The sequence below is a fragment of the Phlebotomus papatasi genome, chromosome 1, assembly GCF_024763615.1.
Source record: "Phlebotomus papatasi isolate M1 chromosome 1, Ppap_2.1, whole genome shotgun sequence".
NCBI lineage: Eukaryota > Metazoa > Arthropoda > Insecta > Diptera > Psychodidae > Phlebotomus > Phlebotomus papatasi.
The window spans coordinates 6,311,885-6,333,898 of record NC_077222.1 but is presented as its reverse complement, the minus strand read 5'-3'; the positions used below and the strand labels follow the sequence as shown (position 1 = coordinate 6,333,898).

At 33.7% G+C, this 22,014-nt stretch overlaps 4 protein-coding genes across 5 annotated transcripts; all 4 read right to left on the bottom strand.

Moving 5' to 3' along the window:
• Nucleotides 1–247: 247 nt before the first annotated feature.
• LOC129798610 (CLIP domain-containing serine protease B10-like) lies at nucleotides 248–8,029 on the bottom strand. 2 transcript variants are annotated; one of them, XM_055841836.1, is made up of 3 exons: nucleotides 7,898–8,029; nucleotides 1,135–1,568; nucleotides 248–1,067 (listed from the first exon to the last, which is right to left on the bottom strand). In XM_055841836.1, exons 2-3 carry the CDS (start codon nucleotides 1,553–1,555, stop codon nucleotides 370–372), a joined length of 1,119 nt encoding a protein of 372 aa, XP_055697811.1. In that variant the 5' UTR covers nucleotides 1,556–1,568; nucleotides 7,898–8,029; the 3' UTR covers nucleotides 248–369. The 2 variants fall into 2 exon arrangements, with proteins under 2 accessions (XP_055697811.1, XP_055697810.1); XM_055841835.1 differs by lacking the exon at nucleotides 7,898–8,029 and adding an exon at nucleotides 3,800–3,863.
• Nucleotides 5,995–7,960, bottom strand: LOC129798614 (CLIP domain-containing serine protease B9-like). The gene is made up of 3 exons (XM_055841841.1): nucleotides 7,828–7,960; nucleotides 6,835–7,268; nucleotides 5,995–6,779 (listed from the first exon to the last, which is right to left on the bottom strand). The coding sequence occupies exons 2-3, from the start codon at nucleotides 7,253–7,255 to the stop codon at nucleotides 6,082–6,084; spliced, it is 1,119 nt and encodes a 372-aa protein (XP_055697816.1). The 5' UTR covers nucleotides 7,256–7,268; nucleotides 7,828–7,960; the 3' UTR covers nucleotides 5,995–6,081.
• A 241-nt stretch (nucleotides 8,030–8,270) lies between the features above and the next one.
• On the bottom strand, nucleotides 8,271–12,511 carry LOC129798613 (CLIP domain-containing serine protease B10-like). Its single transcript, XM_055841840.1, has 3 exons — nucleotides 12,303–12,511; nucleotides 11,167–11,627; nucleotides 8,271–11,107 (listed from the first exon to the last, which is right to left on the bottom strand). The coding sequence occupies exons 2-3, from the start codon at nucleotides 11,612–11,614 to the stop codon at nucleotides 10,410–10,412; spliced, it is 1,146 nt and encodes a 381-aa protein (XP_055697815.1). The 5' UTR covers nucleotides 11,615–11,627; nucleotides 12,303–12,511; the 3' UTR covers nucleotides 8,271–10,409.
• On the bottom strand, nucleotides 12,291–15,184 carry LOC129798609 (CLIP domain-containing serine protease B9-like). Its single transcript, XM_055841834.1, has 3 exons — nucleotides 15,001–15,184; nucleotides 14,417–14,838; nucleotides 12,291–14,354 (listed from the first exon to the last, which is right to left on the bottom strand). The coding sequence occupies exons 1-3, from the start codon at nucleotides 15,012–15,014 to the stop codon at nucleotides 13,657–13,659; spliced, it is 1,134 nt and encodes a 377-aa protein (XP_055697809.1). The 5' UTR covers nucleotides 15,015–15,184; the 3' UTR covers nucleotides 12,291–13,656.
• Nucleotides 15,185–22,014: the final 6,830 nt, after the last annotated feature.

Here is a 22,014-nt window from a genome sequence, read left to right as displayed (position 1 = left end):
CTACGGCCTTCTAAAGCTATGTTTTGCTCTAAAAAGGCAGAAAAAGTGATTTTTTCTGACCCTCGATTTTAAATCTTCTCGTCCTTAAAGGGTTAAGTCGCGGTGCAATATCTGCAACATTTTTATAAGGAAAAGTGAAAAATAGCTTCACTTTTTAATAGGCTTGATGGGCCCCTGGCTTAACCATAGGGCTTAGCAGCTCAAATTTCTCAACAATTAAAATTAAAATAAAAAAAAAACATTAGAATTGAATTATTAAAGATTAATGACTTGTTATATTCTGAGAAACTTCCTTCACATTCTGAAAAACTAATAAAAACGATTGCTGGCTTTCTGGAACTGGGTTAAACCTTTAGTCTGAAGACTGCTTTAGGGTTTCATATTGCTAAGAATCCATGGCACATATGCAGATACTTTTGTATAGACTGAAGAGATTTCTGATCCACAACCTATTCCAAAGGAAACAATACCTTCAGCAATCCAGCCATATCTCTGTTTTGTCATTAGTGGTCCTCCTGAGTCCCCAACACAAGAATCCTTTAGGAATTCACCTCCAGCACAGATTTGCAAGTCTTTTGAAAGATTTGTTTTTCTAGCATACTCTGCAAGGCATCGTTCAAAACTAACAACTGGGATGCTTACTTTCATTTTAACAGTACTACGTTTTTGATCTAAGGTTCGGCCCCAGCCAGCAACTGTGACATTACTTCCGACTGGTGTCCCAGGAAAATCAGGTGATGGTAAGCAGATAGGATTCACGTCTCCAATATTCCCCGTCAAACGTATGAGTGCAATGTCGTTTTGAATATTGAACGGATTGTCCGGAATATAATCCTCATGTGGAATAATTTCTTCAATGCCAAAATTCATCACCGGACCGTTGCAAATCTCCTTAGTACCATCATTAATGCAATCCGGATCGGTTGAAGTATTGTACTCACGAATCCGGATATTCACCAATTTACCTAATTTGTCTAATTTTTCACCTACAACGCAGTGGGCTGCTGTAATAATATATCTATTACTGATCAGAAACCCTCCACATGCATGAATCCAGGTGCCATTTTCTGTAAAAAAAATTAAGAATATTAAAGTATTCAAAATGAAATTAAAAAAAAAATAAGTTGATTATACTGCGCTCATATTCCAGAAGAGCCATCCAAGGAGATTCTTTTATATTTGATACAGTTCCTCCTATTATTCTCTTTCCTAATCTTTCATATCCGCAACGAGGGGAGATTCTATTTCCTCGATTGTTGCTTGGCGTTACAATTTGATTCGAACGCACGTCCGAACTCATCCGAACTCTACTTTGCTCGCAACAAACAAAAACACCCTTATTTGGTTCGCCGCTGCATTGCAATTTCCTAAGGCCTTCTATTGTATCTGGGGTCATCATTGAATTGAGTAGTAGACGAAGAACTGCAGGACAGTCGTAAATTGATATACATTCACCTATATTTCCGTTTGGTGTTTCACACGGTGTTTGTCCATTTGTTTGATTCAGTAAGCTCAGGGTTAACGTGACGTAGAGCAGTAATTCTCGCCAATTCATATTGATAAGAGAACTGCAATTGAGAATCATTGAATTACCAAGAGGTCAATTTTTTTTTGGTTCTTTGCTAATCAAGTATAAACTGCTCAAATTTCAAATTCTTAATAGTTACATAGGGGAAATGCTCATAATTTTGTCCAGTTTCTTATTTTGGACACTTTGAGGATAACATTGGACACTAAAAATAAATTGATTAAAATGATGGATTTTTATTCCAATATTTGATGTTTCTATTTCTATCTAAATTCTATCTAAATATTTGTTCTTTTTGGAAGATTTTAACACTAAATACGTTAAAATTTGAATATGATTTGAGTTGAAATTGCTTTGTTGAAAATTCAGTGTGAGCAATTGCTTACGAGAAATATGACAGAACTTCGTGGTTTACTTCAGTCTTATTTAGTTTTGGTGAAGTACTAACAAAGTTTGTTCGCTGTTTTTGAGTGATATTATTGAATATTCATTGAATATTGTGTTGATTCACGTTACTGATGATTTGTACATTTGACCTGAAGTGAGATTTGCCTTGTGAATTAGATTTTTCGTGTGAAAAATGGGAAATTTTTTAAGACATTCACCAGTGAGGTGATGATTCTTATTTTGGACAGGTGTTTTTCTCACGAAATTTCGTGAAGTTTTAGCTTTTGTGATGACTAGGTTGAACAAATGCCTGGAGAAACAAAGGAGCATCATCTCTACGAAAGAGATGTAGCGAGAAATGCCTTGAAAGGCTCCCGGAAAGGGCAGGGAATGAGCGAATCCGCACGTACTTGGAGCACCGAAGTCAACTCACTTTAATGAATGATATGGAAAGTTTCCTGGCTTCTTGTGACATTCTACGTTTCCCTTACATGAACAGGAAGAGGACTTGGTAAGATTGGTTCATGAAATGAAGAACAATGGGCATCCTATTGAGGCGGATTAGCTGTCCAAATTTACAGCCAAGTTGGCCAAATTAATAAACAAGTTGTCCAAAATAAGAGCCAAGGTCACCTCTACGTATCAATTCATTTTTAAACGTATTAAAACTAATTTTAATAAAAATAAGACGATAAATAGCTTGCTAAGTTTCTAAACAACCCTTCTGAAAAGAGAGTAACAAGAAATGTCAATTAGTATAGAAAATATCGCACTTCAAACTTGGAACTTCGATGCTTATAAGCAGACTGTCCAAAATTATAAGCACTTCCCCTACAGGGGACGAAGTTCAAAATGCATGCAACTCGGGGTACTTGTAACTCGGAATTCGTGTAAATTTGATTTTGAGTGGAATTTTAGGGTATAAAGAATCGCGTCGAGCAAACTGTTCTCATTGTCTGACATAAATAAAAATGTTTCGGCACGACTCACCATCGAATTTTCATGCTCTATGAATCGCAAGCGCCCGGAGTTGTAAGCTCGGGGCTTACCAGTACTTATAAGCTTATCAGTTATAAGCGTATCCGGGCTTATCACTGGCCATTTTTCTATTTAAAATAGTTGAAGTACAGAAGACCAACAAAAGAAAAGAACGTTCATTGCAATCGATTTATAATCAGAAATAATGTTCGGTCAATTTGAATATAGTAAGGGTCAGGATACATTGAGATGGAGTGAGGGCAGATGAGACCTATCTTTAGAAAGGTCTTAATGGTCTTAATCGTTGGAGAGGTCTGGAACTGAGCTACAACGTGCTAAAATTTAATCGAAAAGCATCGTCTAGTTTTTTTGAAGACGAATGGAATGGGACGGTCATGAAAATCGATTTTAAGCGTATATGATATTCTTGATCTATGAGTGTCAAAACATGTACAGTAGGGTAAAGTGTATAATTTGGAATTAGTGTTATAAGTTGGACAATTCGCCGGTACAAGTTGGACATGGCTTTTTTCTTGATAAATATAGTACAAAATTTGTTTTGAAGCACAAGGAACCAAATTATAAAACTAAAGCATTAAAAATATACAAATATAAATGAAGTACTAAATTTAGCAAGACAAAAAGCGCTGTCCAAATTGTACCATTGTCCAACTTGTACCACTGTCCAACTTGTACCACTTTACCCTACATGCATAATTTAGGATTAGGATCGACTGACGCCGTCGAATTTCATCTAAGACTATAAAAGCGGGGATTGTAAAGAATGTAGGCGTTTTTAAGCCCTACCGCCTCTAGGACATTTTTTCCTAACATGTATTAACTTAGACGAGGATAATTCTAGATATAGTTTTTTTTAAGTTCCAAATAAAAATCACTATCACTTACGATCTCTGAATTTACTCTAAAACTCCAAGTTGTAGTGTATTTGGATGAAGATTCACTGCAACTGAACATTTCTATATCAACTTCTTATTTTATACATCTTCCAGACGTTTAAACTAACTTATCTCCGATATTTTTATTAAGTTTACATGAGCAATCTTGACACTTTTTCTAAAAAATGCTAAATGACTTTATTCAAAGTATTTATTTAGTATTCTCTCAGTATCAATATCAGGTCAATAGCTTATCTATGCAAATGTTTTCCTATTTACCATTATCAAGGTCAAAAGATTGAGAAGCACGTCCACTTCTTCACTTATGAAATTTACTCACTTTTTGGTTCAAAAATTCGGCGAGAAGCCATTGGATTGAAAGAAGCCAAAAACCGAGTAAAATTCTAATAAAAAATATCTTTCCAAAAACGTATTTATTTTTTTTTAATATATACTGAGGTTAACATTTCAGAGCCATTTTTCAAATTGAAATTATTTTCGTCTAGATGCTTTATTTCACTGCCATAGATGCGAGTGACTTTGCACTCAGGAGATGACCAAGGGGGAGATATTAGCATGGAAGTGGTGTACACTGAAGTGGAAGTACTGTGGAAGTGGAAGTCTCAAAAAATGAAATGATTTTTGAATTTTTTATTTAATTACAGTATTAAAAGTACTGGTAAGCATGTAGCGCAATTAAAGCTTATCCTGGAGGACTAAATTTATGCCGGTTTTTTGTCGCAATTATCGTCAATTCCTCATTAAAATCCTCGTTAAAAAAATTAAATATCGTTTCACTAACGCTCTCTGTTGCAATGAAGGAAACTTAATTGAATACCTTCCAAAAAATTTAAATTTAAAATTACAATTTTCAGTTGAAAAGTACTCGAGTGTATTAAGTGTAATAAGTAGTCGATTCTTTGAGATGGTTTTGCTACTAAAAAGTATCGGGAATAATTAAAACTAAATTACAGGATATTAATTTAGATACACCTTTCAGAAAAAAAATAAAGAATTAAAAAAAATAAAAAATATGGAAACATTAGAATATTTAAAAAAATATAAATAATTATTATTATACAATATTTATGACTCCAGTTCTGAAATATTATTTTTACACAACGACTAAAGTAGTGTAAATCAGAATCTGCAATAATTATAAATGGTTCTTATATATTTGAGCTTTAATTCGACAATATATTTTTTTTTATTAATTTTATTAATTTTTTTTAAAGTAAAGAAACGAATATTGTAAATGAAACTGTTAGCGATTTTTTTAACAATATTTCAGTTGCACTGGAATATCAAAACTAACAAACTAGCAATAAAAATAATTTGAAATTTTAAAAATGTGATAAAATTAGCTTTGAATAAAGTTATGAGGATTAGAAAATAGACAATTTAAATTTTGTTTAATTAAAAAAAAAGTTATGTGATGATACATTGTTTGTTTCTATGCAAATTTCTTGATTCATATTTTCTTCTGAATTCTATTTTTTTTATTTTACATACCTGTTCTTCGTGAAAAAATGAATTTATTATAACACTGAAGTTTCCAGAGTAATTCCTCGTGAATAAGTTTTCATATTAATATAGAAAAAAAGTCTTCCAATAGAAATTTTTAAAATAGAAATTTTATTTTCAGTTGAATTAAAATGCAATTACGATATCCAAAAGAATGAAAAATATTAATCTAACTGTTCAAGAAAATTCAAATTAGATTTAAGTCGTTTCTTTTAAATTCAAACGCCGGAACTGCTTGGAAGTGCTTAGAAGTGCATGAAGTGCTGGAAATCACCTATGGCACTTCCGGAAGTGTGGAAGTCTGTGACGTTTTCTATACAAATTTAGGAAGTGCTGGAAGTGGTGTACACAATTTTTCGACTAATATCTCCCCCTTGGAGATGACTCAACACCCCTAATTTTGTAAATTTTTGATTTTAATTCTAGAACTTACGGATGATCTTTAGACCACAAGGTGGTCTCTGGACTATCCTTAAGTGCTAAAATTAAAGAATAGCTTACGAAAAGCATCTACGGTGGTTGTGGTTGGGGATTCTATGAAAGAAATTTCGTAGTAGTTTTAAGGTTATCCAAAGTACCTCCAGGAACCTGCCATAACAGGATGAATTAACCACCTTAACACTTAATCAGGATGAAATATATATACGAAAAGAATTTTTGAATTATTTTGAAATTCTCAAATTTTCGTCAGAGTGGTCTAATTTAATCTTGTAATCTACTTTATAACAAATAAAAACTGTAAAACATTTCTTGGTACAATTTTTAAACTTAGGGTTTCATATTGCTAAGAATCCATGGCACATAAGGAGACACTCTTGTGTATACTGCAGAGTTGTTTGATCCACAGCGCATCCCAAAAGAAACAATACCTTCGGCGATCCAGACTTCATTATGTTCTGTCATTAGTGGTCCTCCTGAGTCCCCAAGACAAGAATCCTTTTGGAATTCACCTCCAGCACAGATTTGCAAGTCTTTCGAGAGACTTGTTTTTCTTGCATACTCTCGAAGGCATCGTCCATAACCAACAACTGGGATGCTTACTTTCATTTTAACAGTACTACGTTCTTGATTTAAGGTTCGGCCCCAACCAACAACTGTGACATTACTTCCGACTGGTGTTCCAGGAAAATCAGGTGATGGCAAGCAGATAGGAATCACGTCTCCAATATTCCCCGTCAAACGTATGAGTGCAATGTCGTTTTGAAGATTGACCAGATTGTCCGGAATGTAGTCCTCATGTGGAATAATTTCTTCAATGCCAAAATTCATCACCGGATCGTTGCAGATCTCCTTAGTGCCATCATTAATGCAATCCGGATCGGTTGAAGTATTGTACTCACGAATCCGGATATTGACCAATTTTCCTATTATTTTTACTTGACTACCTACAACGCAGTGGGCTGCTGTAACAATATATCTATTACTGATCAGAAACCCTCCACATGCATGAACCCAGGTGCCATTTTCTGTAAAAATATTAAAGTATTCAAAATAAAATTAAAAAAAAAAACTTGATCATACTGCGCTCATATTCCAGAAGAGCCATCCAAGGAGATTCCATTAAATTTGATTCGGTTCCTCCTATTATTTTATTTAGAGGTCTATCATATCCGCAAAGTGGGGAGATTATATTTCCTTGATTGTTGCTTGGCGTTACAATTTGGTTCGGACGCACGTCCGATCTCATCCGAACTCTACTTTGCTCGCAACAAACAAAAACACCCTTATTTGGTTCGCCACTGCATTGCAATTTCCTAAGGTATTCTATTGTATTTGGAGTTAATATTGGACTTCGTAGTAGACGAATAACGGCAGGACAGTCGTAGACTGATATACATTTTCCTCTATTCCCATTTGGAGTTCTACACAATCTTTGTGCATTTGTTTGGGACAGCAAGCTCAGGGTTAACGTGACGTTGAGCAGTAATTCTCGCCAATTCATATTGATGAGAGAACTGCAATTGATAATTATTGAATTACCGAGAGGTCAATTTTTTTTTGTTTCTTTGCTGATCAACTATAAAATGTTCAAATTTCAGATTCTTACTCGTTACATACAGGGGCGAAGTTCAAAATGTTTGCAACTCGGGGTACTTGTAACTCGGAATTTGTGTAAATTTAATTGTGAGTAATGATATTCATAATCTATTAGTGTCAATATGTGTACATGAAAATATTAGGACCGATCTTATGAGGTCATATTTCACTTATTATAAGAGCTGAGATTGTAAGGAATCTACCCAAGAAACATTTTTTCTTAATATAGTCTTGTAGAAATCCTTAAATATGGCACTATAGAACCAAAAATCTTTTTATTTTCTTATAACGCTCTTGGTTCCATCATTGAGATTACTATAAGTAAAGTGGAGCACTCTTAAGGATCTTAAGAGCGTCCATAGGAATTTCAACAGAAAATTCTCACTTTAAGTTTTTTAAAAGTGCACTAAAAGACTTTTTTAATACTTGGTTCTGTAAGGCAGCTATTTTGCTTCTTGGGTAAGCCTTAAGCCCTACCTTCTCTATGACGTTTTTTTCACGAATTTACAGTTTTTTTTTAAGTTCCAAAAGAATCACTATCACTTACGATCTCTGAATTTACTCTAAAACTCCAAGTTCTAGTGTATTTGGATGAAGATTCACTGCAACTGAACATTTCTATGTCAGCTTCTTATTTTATACATTTTCCAGAAGTATAAACCAACTAGTCTCCCACATTTTAATTTTTTTTATTAAGTTCACATGAAAAATCTTGTCACCTTTTCTAAAAACTGCGAAATGACTTTATGCAAAGTATTTATTTAGTATTTTCCCAGTATCCCAGTAAATGTTTTCCTATTTACCTTTATCAAGGTCAAATGATTGAGAAGCACGTCCACTTCTTCACTTCTGAAATTTACTCACCTTTTGAAGCCATTGGATTGAATGAAGCCAAAAACCTAGAAAAATTCTAATAAAAATATCTTTCCAAAAATATATTTATTTTTGTAATATTGAAGTTAACGAGATGTTTCAGAAGAATTTCGGTTCGACAGAATGTAGCAGGAAATAGACGGAGACACTGAACCTTTCTTGATTTTCACAAATTTGAAGTTAACATTTGAGAACCATTTTTCAAATTTCTACACTATTTATTGCTTTGCCATAGATGCGAGTGACTTTGCACTCAGGGTGTGACACTCCGAATCTCTCCTTTCGTGAGCTTTTTTTTTTTAATTTTATCAATAAAGGATGATCTTTAGACCATGAGATGGTCTGTGGACTATCCTTAAGTGGTAAAATTATAAAGAAAAACTTACGAAAAGCAAGGGCAGCAAGGGGCTATATCACTCCCGGACTGCAGTGCAACCTGCATCTACGGTAGTTGGTTATTTAAATAAAGAAACTTGGGAGTAATTTTAGGGTTTTCCAAAGTACCTTTAAGAACCTGCCACAAGAGCATTTATTAGCCACCTCAGCATTTAATCAGAAGAAAATAATGTATGAAAAGAATTTTTAAATTGTTTTGGGACTCCCAGATTTCTCTTACAGTTTCCTAATTTAAGTTTGTAATCTAGGGGAGACTGGGGCAAAACTTGTCAAAACGCATATTTAATTCTTTCACGAGCTCTGAGAAAACTTGAAAGTTTTATAATGTTAGTTTTATGGGAAATTTACTGCTCTATAATATTGCAGAAGACTATTTTGCCCTACTCGAAAGAAGTGTGATTTTAGAATCATTATCTAAAAATCGATTTTGTGAAGATTCTCAAAATTGCTGGGGCAAATTTTGTCAGTCTTCGGATAACTTGTGACGTTTTACTACTGCAAACGTTAAAAATATCAATAAAGATATATTTTTATGGGAAATTTATTCCTTTACAACATTGTTGAAAATATTTTTTCTCTATCTTAACGAGAAATGTGCTTAAATTGACCTAATCAGTAGTATTGATATTTTCTGTAAGCCAAATATTCGAAAAATAGAGCTCAAAATTTCATTATTTTTTATTTTACATAATCCTTCCTCGAATCCCTTGAAACTTTGTGGTTCATGAAGGCTAGGGTGGAATAATCGGCTATCGCCATGTTTAGGAAAAAATTAAATTCATTTAATCATAACTTTTGAATCCTTGTTACAAGATAAGTCAAATTTGACACAAAGTTACTTAGATGTATTGGCTCTAGATACGTGAAAACAATAATCCTAGAACATTACGCTGGACTACTTAAAAAACTGATTTTTATTAATAATGCAAAAATAACCATTTCGTCGCCACTTTTTACCACTTTTCGCCAGTTTTGTAAAATTTGTAACCACTTCTCGCCACCCACTTGAAAAGAACCACACTCGGTTATTTTAGGCAATGCTATGAAAAGAATACATTCACCATTTCTCTTTCCTTGTGATCACTTTATTATTACTCTCTTTAAATGATTTTTCTTCACTTTTATTTGAGAAATCAAATTATGGGGCTTTTGCAGAAAGTAAACAATGCAGATTTGACAACTGAGAATGTACGAAGTGAAGTTAGCGTCGCCTATTGAAAAGATATGGCGACAGGTGGTAAAATCAATTCCAGAATATTACCACTTCTCGCCATGCCTCATTTTTATACAAAAATAATATAAAATGAAATATTAATTGATTAAATACAAATTTTATGTATTCCACAAGTGCAATTAAATATTCAATTGACAAATTATTTACCCAAATAGGTATTTTTGGCCTGATAAAAATTTGACGACACTTAGTACATTTTGTAAGAGATGTTGGATTCGATGCACTTGCTTAAAATATTGCTCTAAAAAGTGATCAAAATCGTGAATCCAAAACGAATAATTATTATTTTTCGATTCTATGCGTAGAAGCAGAAACAATACAAAAAAATTGCGACTCATTTATTTCATAAATTGCGAAAAATAGCGATTTCAATGTAAGTGGCGAAAACTGGTGATTCCACCCTATCTATAATAAAAATTTCAAGCCTCAGTCTCTTTTATTTTAGAAAATAGTGAATATTGAAATTTTCGTTTTGACAAATTTTGCCCCAGTATCCCCTACTTAGTAAACAATAAAGTCATACTCGTATAAAATTTCTTGACACTATTTTCTGGACCTAAGGCTTCATATTGGTAAGAATCCATGGCACAAAAGGAGCTACTCTTGTGTAGACTGCAGGAAATATTGACCCGCACCCTTGTGGTCCAAAGGAAACAATACCTTCGGCAATCCAGACTCCATTATGCTGCGTCATTAGGGGTCCTCCTGAATCCCCGTAACAAGAATCCTTTTGTATTTCACCTCCAGCACAGATTTGCAAGTCGTTTGAGATTGTTAGTCCAGCATACCCTACTATACATCGTTCATAACTAACTATAGGGACATCGACCTTCTTTTTAACCGGACTTCGTATTTCATTTTCGGTTTTGCCCCAACCAGCTACGGTAACATTATTTCCGAGTGGGGTTCCAGGAAAGTCAGGTGGTGGTAAGCAGATAGGTGCTACGAATTCACTATTTCTTACATTACTCGTCAAACGGATAAGTGCAATGTCGTTTTGAAGATTTAACGGATTGTCCGGAATGTAATCCTTATGTGGAATAATTTCTTCAATGCCGTAGTTCAATACCGGATTGTTACAGATCTCCTGAGAACCATCATTAATGCAATCCGGATCGGTTCTAGTATCGTGCTCCCCTATCCGAACATTTACAATTTTTCCAATATTGTTATTTACAACGCAATGTGCAGCTGTAATGACATATCTAGCATTAATCAGGAAGCCCCCAGATTTGGAGATCCAAGTTCCGTTCTCTGTAAAAAAAAAAAAATTAACGGATCTCAAAATAAGAAATCATTGATTTTGATAGTACCATGTTCATAATCCAGAAGAGCCATCCAAGGAAATTCGTTTAACTCTGTTACAGATCCTCCTACTATTCGAGTTGTATGTCCTTGAAATCCGCAAATGGTTATTAAGTTTCCTTCATTGTTGCTTGGAGTTACAATTTGATTCGGATGGTCTTGACCGTTTAGGCGGTTTTGGCGTACGTTTTCTATCTTTTGATCTTTCGTTTCTTCCAATTTATTTCGTTCGCAACAAACCCAAGGTCCGTTGCCGCATTGCAATCTTCTAAGCCCTGCTATCATTTTTGGAGTCAATCTGAGAGTTTTCAGTACTTGGAGAAGGCCAGGGCAGTCGTATATTGATACGCATTCTCCTTTATTTCCGTTTTGAGTTTCACATGATGTTTGTGCATTTGTTTCGGTCAGTAAACTCAGGGTTAACATGACGTAGTACATTAATTCTCGCAAATCCATATTAATAAGTATTCTGCAATTGGGAATCAATGACAAACCGACAAGGTATTAATGACTATACGACATATTACAAAATCAAAATAATAAATAATAATTATTAGGATTTTGTATGAGGTCCAAATGAATAATGTGAGAAAAAGAAAAAGATGATCACAAGCAAAAGCTGACGAGATAAGGTATGACATCATTATTCGCGAGAAACTGAAGGTCGAAGAGCTGCTTCTCCATATCGAGACATTACAATTTCCTTGATATGTTCATATTCAACGCATGAATATAGGAAGAACCCCTGAAAAGAAGCCATGCAATCCTTTGGGAAAGGAAGTGAATTTCGAGAAACATCTAAGACAAGATAGCATGATGAAATTCAGTAATCTTACTCGAGAACGTTTTGAAATGGATCCCGAACACCTTCATAAAGCGACGGAGGTGTTGAGCAGACGTAGATGGTTAACCCGAGTGTCTTGAAATCGCACCATGATAGGGACAAATGATTAAAAGTGTAGAAAGAAACTAATTTTTCTCACAGGAGATTTAGAATATTTGGCACATCATATTCATTTCAATTTCTTAATCACTTTGGTTCAAGCGATCTTAAACATTTAGAACCTATTGCGGTTTACTGGATTTTTTTTTTTTGAAATTGTAAAGAACTAAATGAATAAGTACAAAAAACTCCATTCCATACTTTATTGAGCCACCAGGAGAACTACTCTGCTTTCACAAATTAACTCAGACAAGGATAAAACAAGACACAGTTATTTCTTCTAAGTTCTAAATAAAATCACTAACAAAATCTATGAATTTAATAACTCCAAGTTTTTGTGCAACTGCATAATATTCCGCAACTGCAACTGAATAATGTTTCGAAATCAAGCTCACAACAATCTCTGATATTTTAATCTTTTTACTGAGTTCACATAAGCGATCTTGATCCCTTTTTCTAAAAAATTCAAAATGATTTCATGTAAAACATTATTTATTTTCCTATTATCAGTATCAGATCAATTAACCCTCTACCGATGTTTTCTTTAATATGCGAAAAAAAAAGTTCTAAAACAATGTTTTCTAGGATAATTATGATCCAATAAAGTCCAAAAAACCATCCATTCCTCATTATCTCTTTAAGTTTAGTTTAGGCGCTAGGTGAGAAAACTATAAAAAATTTTTAAAACTCTTTTTGCTTCTAACATTCACATTTTTATTTTTTTCAAATTTTTTAAATAAAATATACAAAGTAGAATGACACTATCTTTCAGTAAAAAAAATAAATTTATTTTAGTCAGATAACTTTAAATTGGTATTTTTATGGAAATTGGAAATGAGTTTTTTTGCATAAATATTTTTTATTGCTTTTTCTCTGACCTGTCACACAAAACTGGGAATAGCAACAAAACGAAGAGTCAAAATGAGTTCAAACGTTCAAGAGATGTTTATAAGACTATTATCGAGGACACTATAACACTTTTACAGTAGACTCTCTCAAATTCGGGCATATGGGACCGAAATGTCAGCCGAATGAGATAGAAATTCGGGCGACAAATTTTTTTGAAATGCAACTATTTTTTATTTATGTGCATATAGATATTGAGTTTACACACTCATATATAACGTAAATTGCACGAAAATCCCTCAATAATGCAAAATAACATCAAAACTAAGACAAACCATGCCAAATTTGAGCATATTTGATTCATTTGATAATCATTATCAAACTTGAAAAATGACAACAAACTTTTTTCAAATGTAACCGCTGCCTGAATTAAAAAGTAGCCCGATCTTAAAAGAGCCGAATTTGCGAGAGTCTACTGTAAATAAATAAAAATAAAACCTTTATTGTCGCTGTAAATGTGATTTTTGTGAAGAAAGCCTGGAGGCGGTCTTACCCGTTAGAGGGTTAAACATTTATTGAAGTGTTTCCCTATTTACCATTTTTTTTAATCAAAAGAATAATAAGCACGGCGACTACTTCGCTTTCTCATTATTGTTTTAAGAAAAATTTTGTAGTACTCTAATATATTTTTACATATATTTTTTGACACTTAAGGTTTCATATTGCCTAGAATCCATAGCACATAGGCAGATATTCTAGTATAGACTATAGGACTTACTACTCCGCAACGTCGTCCAAAAGAAGCCAAACCTTCAGCAATCCAGGATCCATTATATCGCGCCATTAGAGGTCCAGATGAATCAACAACACACGCATCCATTAAAAATTCACCTCCAGCGCACATTTGCACTTTCTTCGAGAGATTTGTTTGTGTTGAATACTCATCTAGACATCTGTTAAAACTAACTACAGAGGTTTTAGCCTTTAATTTAACCGAACTAAGTTCACGATCTAAGGTTAGACCCCAACCAGCTACTGTGACCTCATTTCCATCTGGTGTTCCAGGAAAATCAGGTTCTGGCAAGCAGATAGGGAACGCAAATTCATTATATACAACATTACCCGTCAAACGGATAAGTGCGATATCGTTTTGGTAGTTGAGCGGTGAGTAATCCTCATGTGAAATAACTTCTTCAATGCCGTAGTTCAATATCGGAAAGTTGCAGTTGTCCTGAAATCCATCGTTAACACAATCCGGATTAGTTGTAGTATCATATTCACCTATCCGGATATTCACAATTTTTCTTGTTGTGTTTTTTCGGTTGCCTTTTACGCAATAGGCTGTTGTAACAACATATCTAGCATTAATCAGAAATCCTCCACAAAAAGGGATAAAATGGTTTTCCTCTATAAATATTAAAAATATTAACATATTTAAAAAAAAAAGAAATCTGTCATTTTGATAGTACCATCCTCATAATCCAAAAGAGCCATCCAAGGAAATTCATTTAAATCCGTTTCGTTTCTTTCTATTATACTCCGTCTATATCCTTGACATCCACAAATGTTGATTAGGTTTCCTCGATTGTAACTTGGCGCTTTAATTTGGTTCGGACGTACGTTTTCCTCCTGACTTAGTTTGCAACAAACAAAGGTACCTTCATTTGGTTCACTGCTACATTGGAAACTCTGAAAATTCGTTGTTGTATTTCGGATGAGCACTGAATTAACCAGTAAATCATGAAGAACAGGACAGTCGTAGATTGATATACATTCTCCTCTATTTCCGTTTGGAGTTTCACACGGTCTTTGTCCATTTGTCTGGGTCATTAAGCTCAGGGTTAACGTAACGTAGAGTAGTAATTCTCGCAATTCCATGTTGATATGTATTCTGCAATTGGAAATCATTTGCAATCCAATTAGTCAATAAATTATTTTTGATATTTGTTTATCAAGCAGAAATTGTGCAAATTGCATGTAAAGTATAATTGCAATATAGGATTGTCATTACGTATCAAATCGAATAGTGGATTTTCTATTTAATTTCGAGAACCTGCAGTAATCCATTGAATTGGCCCGTTCGTTCGTTCAGCCTTTGATAGACAGAGGTTAAACGGTTATAGATAGTGATTTGGGATCTTTGGGACCCCATTTTGGACATGTTTTAAATGTTGCCTGGATGGACATTTCAGTAGTTTCTACCGTTTACCTGGATCAGATAGATAGTGGTAAATCGGTTAGTACTCTGAAAAAAATAATTTGCAAAACGATGCAAAAGGAGAACACCCACTCCATGTAATTAACCAAAAAGGATAGTAACCCTGGCTCCAATCGACTTTTTTGCAAAAATCGATTAATTTCAATCGATTTTTTGGTCAATTCGAATTCAATCAACTTTGTTTTGCAAAAAGATGCAAGAGGATGCAAAAGTTTGCCATTTTGCACGCGGCAAAATAAGAAATTTCCAATGGCTCCCAGTTCCAGTGTCGCTCAGAATTGTCAAATGGCAGACAAAATATTCACAGTGCAGTTAATTCGCAAAGTGGTGATAGTTTTCACGTGTTTTCCCAATAACTATAATAGTGGAAAATGGGAAGGAAAGCTCCTACGGTAGAGAATTGTGTTATGATTCACAAAAACACGGTGCCGACAGAAATAAGGTGAAAATTGAGCAGTGTTTTGTAGGAAAATTGACAAACATTTTTTTGGGAAAAAGAAATTTTGTGGTTCAGAAGTTTGCTCAGGTCTTTGGAGTGTTTTGTGACAAATATTTTCTGACGAAAAGACCTAAATAGTGAGATTTTTGAAAGATTTGTTCGCGAGGTTGCATCCCAATGCAAAAATTTTTGACATGTTGGATGGTTCATTCAGTAATAGTCCGACGACAAAAATTCTTGCAAATGTTAGTGTTTAAATGCAGAAAAATGGGCAAAATTTGCTAAGAAATTAGGTAAACAATAGATAAAGTGAAAAGTTTTTGAAAAAAAAGTGTCTACGGTGGTAGTGGAGTAAAAATTGAAAAGTGCAATTAACATTTTCATTGAGAGTATGTGTACGTCGATTTTGTGTTTATGCGGCAGACAAGAATGCCAAATCATATTTATGGTGTTTCACCACAGATGATGCTACTATAGTGCTCATTCGGAGGTAAAAATTTGCAAAAATTTGCAAAGGGAGGCAATAATTGGCAAATATTTGCCAAATTGCAAATTTTTGCACCCAATTGCAAATTTTTCGTTTAATTCGAAATTCATCTCCAAAATTAATCGATTTTTGCACCCTTTTACAACCTTTTGCAAATTATTTCTTTCAGAGTATCTACAACTGAGCACAATTTAAAGGAAAATATATTGGATTTAATTTCGTGCATATACGAAAAACGATAAAATTGTTTATAAAAACGACTTTTCAAAATAAAATGTTCAAAAGGGTCTACAAATGTTTTTAGTTCCCTACTAAATGGAGTTATGTTTGGGCTCCTTGGAAAGGTCTTGGAATTTCTGAAAAGACAGATCCGATTCCAAATGGTTATGAATCGATTACAAATGTTTATCCGAAATTCAATTGAATTAGTTCTAAGCTATAGGCCATCTTTTGAGTGATTTGTAAATCAGTTCGAATCAGTTGTGAACCGGTAAATGGTATAAACAATATGAAGGTACTTTCAAGTAATATCAAATAAAGTCACGAGTTCGAGCACTTCTCAAAGCACGGGTAACACTCCTTTTTGATATATTTTAGAACCAAATAAATAGGTCGAAAAATGTTTTCAAATCATTTTTAATCTCCCTGAAAAAATTTCTAAGATCGTGAATTAGCATACTACCAATTAAATAGTACGCACGATATAGCTGCCAAATTTCGGAATCCCTAAGAGGAAACGATTGAAATTCACGATACAAATAGTTAGGATCGTGTTATAAATACTTTCGGGGTTATGACGTCTTTAGTCTAGTTAGTAGATCTCGTCTAGATAACGAAAGGTTCACAGTTCGATCCTAGATAGAGGCAAAAAGTTTCCCTATCTCCACTTCGAATAAGATTGGGTGATTTGAGTATTAAATGGTTTTATTGAGAATTTTCTCAAAATTGATACTCTTCTGTTTCGAAAAAAATCGTAGGTGAAAGCACGCTATCTTTGCACGACTGAAGTTTCGAACAATTCATTTTTTTCAATGGGTTTCAAATGAATCCCATGAATTTGATCCATTATAATATTATATTTTAATGCTAGTCCAATGGCTCAAATTTCCAAAAAAGGGCTATGGATGGGTCAAATTCATAAGGAACATAGAAAAAAATGAGTTTTCTGAAGTATGAATCGTCCAAAAGTAAGGCGCTTTTCCCCTTCTAGCAAACGTAAGCCTTTTTCGGAACAGAGGAAGTATTAAACAAAACGTTCGCAAAAATTCTCACAATGCGAGATTTAACTCGGACGATAAATCATGCAAGAGGGGATCTCAATGGGGCAATAAGCAAGACCGTTCGTTCTTGGGCTGATAAGATCCCCGGCTTAACGGCGTTATCACACTTGCACATTAAAATTTTAATGTGATTCACATTAATTGTCGCTTGTGAGCGTCCAAATATGTTATTTGTGTCTTTGAGTCACTTAATATTTGGAGTTTTTTCTATTTATTGATAAAGAAGTGAACTTGTCCTGTAAAAATAAGTTTAAATTTACTTAAAGCATAAATATTTTTCACATTAAAAAATTAACGAGAAAATCGCATTAATTTTTCCCATTAATGCTATAAATCAATTTATATCAAATTTTGCGGGCCAAGTCTAGCTTTTTATCAACAAATAGATCAAATTTTGAATATAAAATGATTCAAACACACAAATTACACATTTGGACTCTCACCAGCGACAATTAATGTGAATCATATTAAAATTTTAATGTGCAAGTGTGATAACACAGTAACTCACAGTGCTGTGAGTTCAAGTCCCGCCCTGTGCAATATCTGAATGTCAACAAAAAAGGCATTTTCACTGTGATATAACGTAATAAAAGTGCACTGCATCTGCCCAAAAACTCCGGGGCATGGAAGAAGCATCCATATTACGGGGAAGATGCTTCTGAGCCATCTGCGATCAACAGGTTCTTCCAACATGGAATATATATGTTAACATGATTAAATTGTAATAAGGAGTATATCCCGAGACGATGAATAATAATAATAATAATGCAAGACACAATTGTTTCTTCTGAAGTTCCAAATAAAAATCACTGACACTTAATATCTCTAAATTTACTCTAAAACTCACAGCTAGTGCCTTTGGATGAAGATTCACTGCAACTGAACAATATCTCTGTTAATCTGTTTATTGAGCTGACATAGGCGATCTTGACACTTTTTCTAAAAAAATGCATAATGATTTCATATGAAATATTTTATATATGTTCCCAGTATCAATATCAGGTCAATTGATCATCTGTTGCAGTGGCTTCTTATTTACTATTTTCTAGGTTAAAATATTCATAAATACGTCTACTCCTTTTTTAATTTCACTTAACGTCTTTGCATATTTTATTTTGAATATTTGGCCCAACATAAAATTGTGATTGCTGATTCTTCTATAAATGACAAAAAAGTAGTATTTTATACAATTTGATTTTTTAGTAGATGTAATTGCATTTCTAAACACAGTTTTTGGATTTCCAAAAATAAATCTTAGACATTTGTAATAGGTTTCTATTTAAGTTATCCGTTCTATGAATAATCTTAAGCACATTCAGATAATTGGTAGGCGGTCGGTATAGTGTGTGGAAAAACAAAAGATTTGTAAATTAAGATAATCAAAGAGTCAGAATTAAAAGCTTATTTCTAATCTATTTTTCCCGGCTAAACATTTTTCGCTGTACTATTTTATTTGAAAAAAATTCTTCAAGAAATAAAATATGTGCTATGTGCATTTTTGAGCTAAAATTTTGCCGGAAATTATGTGAAGCAGTATAAATTTTATCTATGAGATAATGGCAGAATTTAATGCTTGGAGAAAATTGCTGATACAAGAAGAAAGGGTTAAACGGGTGTATTTTCCACCAAGGAATTATTGCCTGTCTGATTAACAGCTCTGCTAATTAAAAAGGGTTGAATTCACCCTCCGGCACCATAAACTGCTGCAATTGAAATATTTTTTGGATCATATTACACTGGTGAGATAAACTTTTTTAATGGTGGTTGACGCATTTGGATGGTTCTCTCTAAAAAAAAAGGATGCGAAAGAGTTGAAAAAATAATGAAGGCAGAAAATATGGGAAAAATAGGGGGAAAAACATTTCGTACATAATTAAAGTTGTTTTTTTGTTGTTGTTTGAAAACTGAACAAAACGCATACTTTCAGGCATTTTTCTTCATTTGAAAAAGCTCCAGTTGGTGGAGACTCCACTCAATTTACTGTGAAAGCTCCAAAAATTGCACATGTCTCCACATGGAGAGATATTCATCTTGATCTTGGGAGTTGGTGGAATGGTATAAGCAATCGAAAAGAGTAATTATCCTGAGCGATTTACGCCACCACTGTTGGCTCTTTTGGGATGTTCTCCGCTCCTTGGAAGGCGGAAGACGTTTAATTCTGATTTATGTTGGTGGAAACTTTCCCTTCTTAATTATCCATCTGAAGACGATGCACCCCCTGCTCATATGTGTTCGAGTGGAAAGTCATCTCTTTTCCAACCCTTAATATCGCATTTATTTGATGGTATTCTAAGTATGTGGACACATACAATGGTTTCAGACTTCAATTCCTTGCTGGAATTTAAGGGCATATGGGGCACGAGAGGGTAGTTCTTAGAGCAATAAGAAATGATTAGAATTCAATCAATCTGGCTGCGTACTACACATAATCAAATATAAATCAAAATCTCGTTGGAAAGTGAGTAGAAAATGTGACCCTATTCCACTCCTTAACTTCAATCCAAGTACATTACTCACACAGCAATGAGAACCCAAGAAATGGGGTGGTTTTGTCGTTTTCTGATGAATAAGGGATGTTACGCTTCAATACGATTCCATTAAGACACTCATTTTAATTTACATCTCCGAACAATCCCCATAATTATAGAGTGTCATAATTGAAATTGAGATGGGGTTTTTTCTTGGTCATTGGTACAACATTAAAATCATCAAGTTCAGAAAAACACGCACGTTTTATTCCAAGACCAAAGAAGAAGATGGATTTTTTTGTGCCATTTTCCGTGGCAGTGACACAGTGTTCAACGAAGCATCACATTGGGACTTTAAGTGAGTGATTCCTCGATAATTCATATCAATTTCATAACGTTATTGGTCAAATTGATCTGCGCACTTTCAGTTCTACGCTACGTGAGTCAGAAAATGATCCCTTTTGTCCAATTTACGGTGACCAGTTGAGGCACGTGTTCTTCGGAAGAGTTGAAATTGCAATAGATAAATGATATTCTGTAATAATAATAATAATAATAATAATAATAATAGCCTAGTCCTTAATCACAAATTTCCCGAAAGAAAATAATTCGGATTAATTAATGGAAAATGGACAAAATATCGCTCCTTGGAAATTACAAGGGGCCAACTCACTTTTTGGCGATTTTGAGGTTTTAATGCACTCAGACAGAGAATTTAATAAAATTTCAGATGATATGAGTCAATAAATTTCGTTATTAGAAAAGTTTTTCAAAATTTTACTCTTTATAATTGCTTGCGCGGTTTTGTTTGAAGTCAAGGGGCACAAAATAGATTTATCGTTCAAATTTTTGTAAAACAGGGGACTAACTCAAGCAAGTTGATCCCGTGTCATTCTAATTTCATGAAAATTTGCGCATCATTTAGAATGACAAAGGGCTAACTCATAAAAGAACATATTTTGAAAGGTAAAAATATGTATGTTTCGATGTTTATAATAATGCTTATACAAATAGAAAAGAATTAAATTGTTTTTATTAACATATTAAATTGAGACAATTATTTATACAAAGTTGAATCTTTCATGCTATCTCCTGAAAAATGGCTCACATTGAGTTGACCCCTTGTAATTTCCAAGGAGCGATATGAAGTGTTCCAAGCCAGAATGTGTTCAAATCCTGAAAGCCATCCCCTGTAATAGTTTATTAGGATAGAATTATTCAAATACATTCGAAGATATTCGAATGTAGACTAAACAATGAGAAATATAGACTTAGTGTTTTCAGGGGAACCCCTTTAAGTCCACAGTGGTGTCGATAACACAACTTTGCTTTTACCCTCATATTCTCTGCTTAACCAGGCGGTCTTCACAAAAATCACATTTACAGCGACAATAAAGCTTTTATTTATTTAAAAGTGCTATAGTATCCTCGGTAATAGTCTTATAAACATCTCTTGAAAGTTTGAACTCATTTTGACTCTTGGTTTTGTTGCTATTCCCAGTTTTGTGTGACAGGTCAGAGAATAAGCAACAAAAAATATTAGTGCAAAAAAACTCATTTCCAATTTCCATAAAAATACCGATTTAAAGTTATCTGACTAAAATAAATTTATTTTTTACTGAAAGATATGTCATTCTACTTTGTATATTTTATTTAAAAAATTTAAAAAAAACTAAAAATGTGAATTTTAGAAGCAAAAAGAGTTTTAAAAATTTTTATATTTTCTCACCTAGCGCCTAAACTAAAAGAGATAATGAAGAATGGATGGTTTTTTCGACTTTATTGGATCATAATTATCCTAGAAAACATTGTTTTAGAACTTTTTTTCGCATATTAAAGAAAACACCGTTAGAGGGTTAAGAAAAATTATCTTTGAATATTTCTAAAACAGCTCCAACGTTTTTCTTTTTCATTTTGCATAAACCTCAATGCCCTTCAACTATCCCTGATAATGTTTTTTATGTAAAGTTAAACAGAGAATAGGGCACTCAATGAGTCAAGTGGTAGAGCACTCGCTCTATTATGCAAGTGTCTCGGGTTCGAATCCCCTGTAGCTCACCAGGAATTTTTCTGGTAAAGGTGTTCGGATTGCATCCAGTGAGCTTCATTGCACTTGATTTCACGGGCATGGGACTGACAACCTCATCCCGTACAAGAAAAAAATTATAATGCATG

Bases quoted from the DNA above. Each gene is read 5' to 3' on its own strand.
- LOC129798610 (XM_055841836.1), bottom strand. From the start codon at position 1,555: ATGAATTGGCGAGAATTACTGCTCTACGTCACGTTAACCCTGAGCTTA. The intron at 1,068-1,134 runs GTATAATCAACT...TTTTTTTTACAG, and splicing joins TCTTCTGGAATATGAGCGCA to AAAATGGCACCTGGATTCAT.
- LOC129798613 (XM_055841840.1), bottom strand. From the start codon at position 11,614: ATGGATTTGCGAGAATTAATGTACTACGTCATGTTAACCCTGAGTTTA. The intron at 11,108-11,166 runs GTACTATCAAAA...TTTTTTTTACAG, and splicing joins TCTTCTGGATTATGAACATG to AGAACGGAACTTGGATCTCC.
- LOC129798614 (XM_055841841.1), bottom strand. From the start codon at position 7,255: ATGAATTGGCGAGAATTACTGCTCAACGTCACGTTAACCCTGAGCTTG. The intron at 6,780-6,834 runs GTATGATCAAGT...ATATTTTTACAG, and splicing joins TCTTCTGGAATATGAGCGCA to AAAATGGCACCTGGGTTCAT.
- LOC129798609 (XM_055841834.1), bottom strand. The intron at 14,355-14,416 runs GTACTATCAAAA...TAATATTTATAG, and splicing joins TCTTTTGGATTATGAGGATG to AGGAAAACCATTTTATCCCT.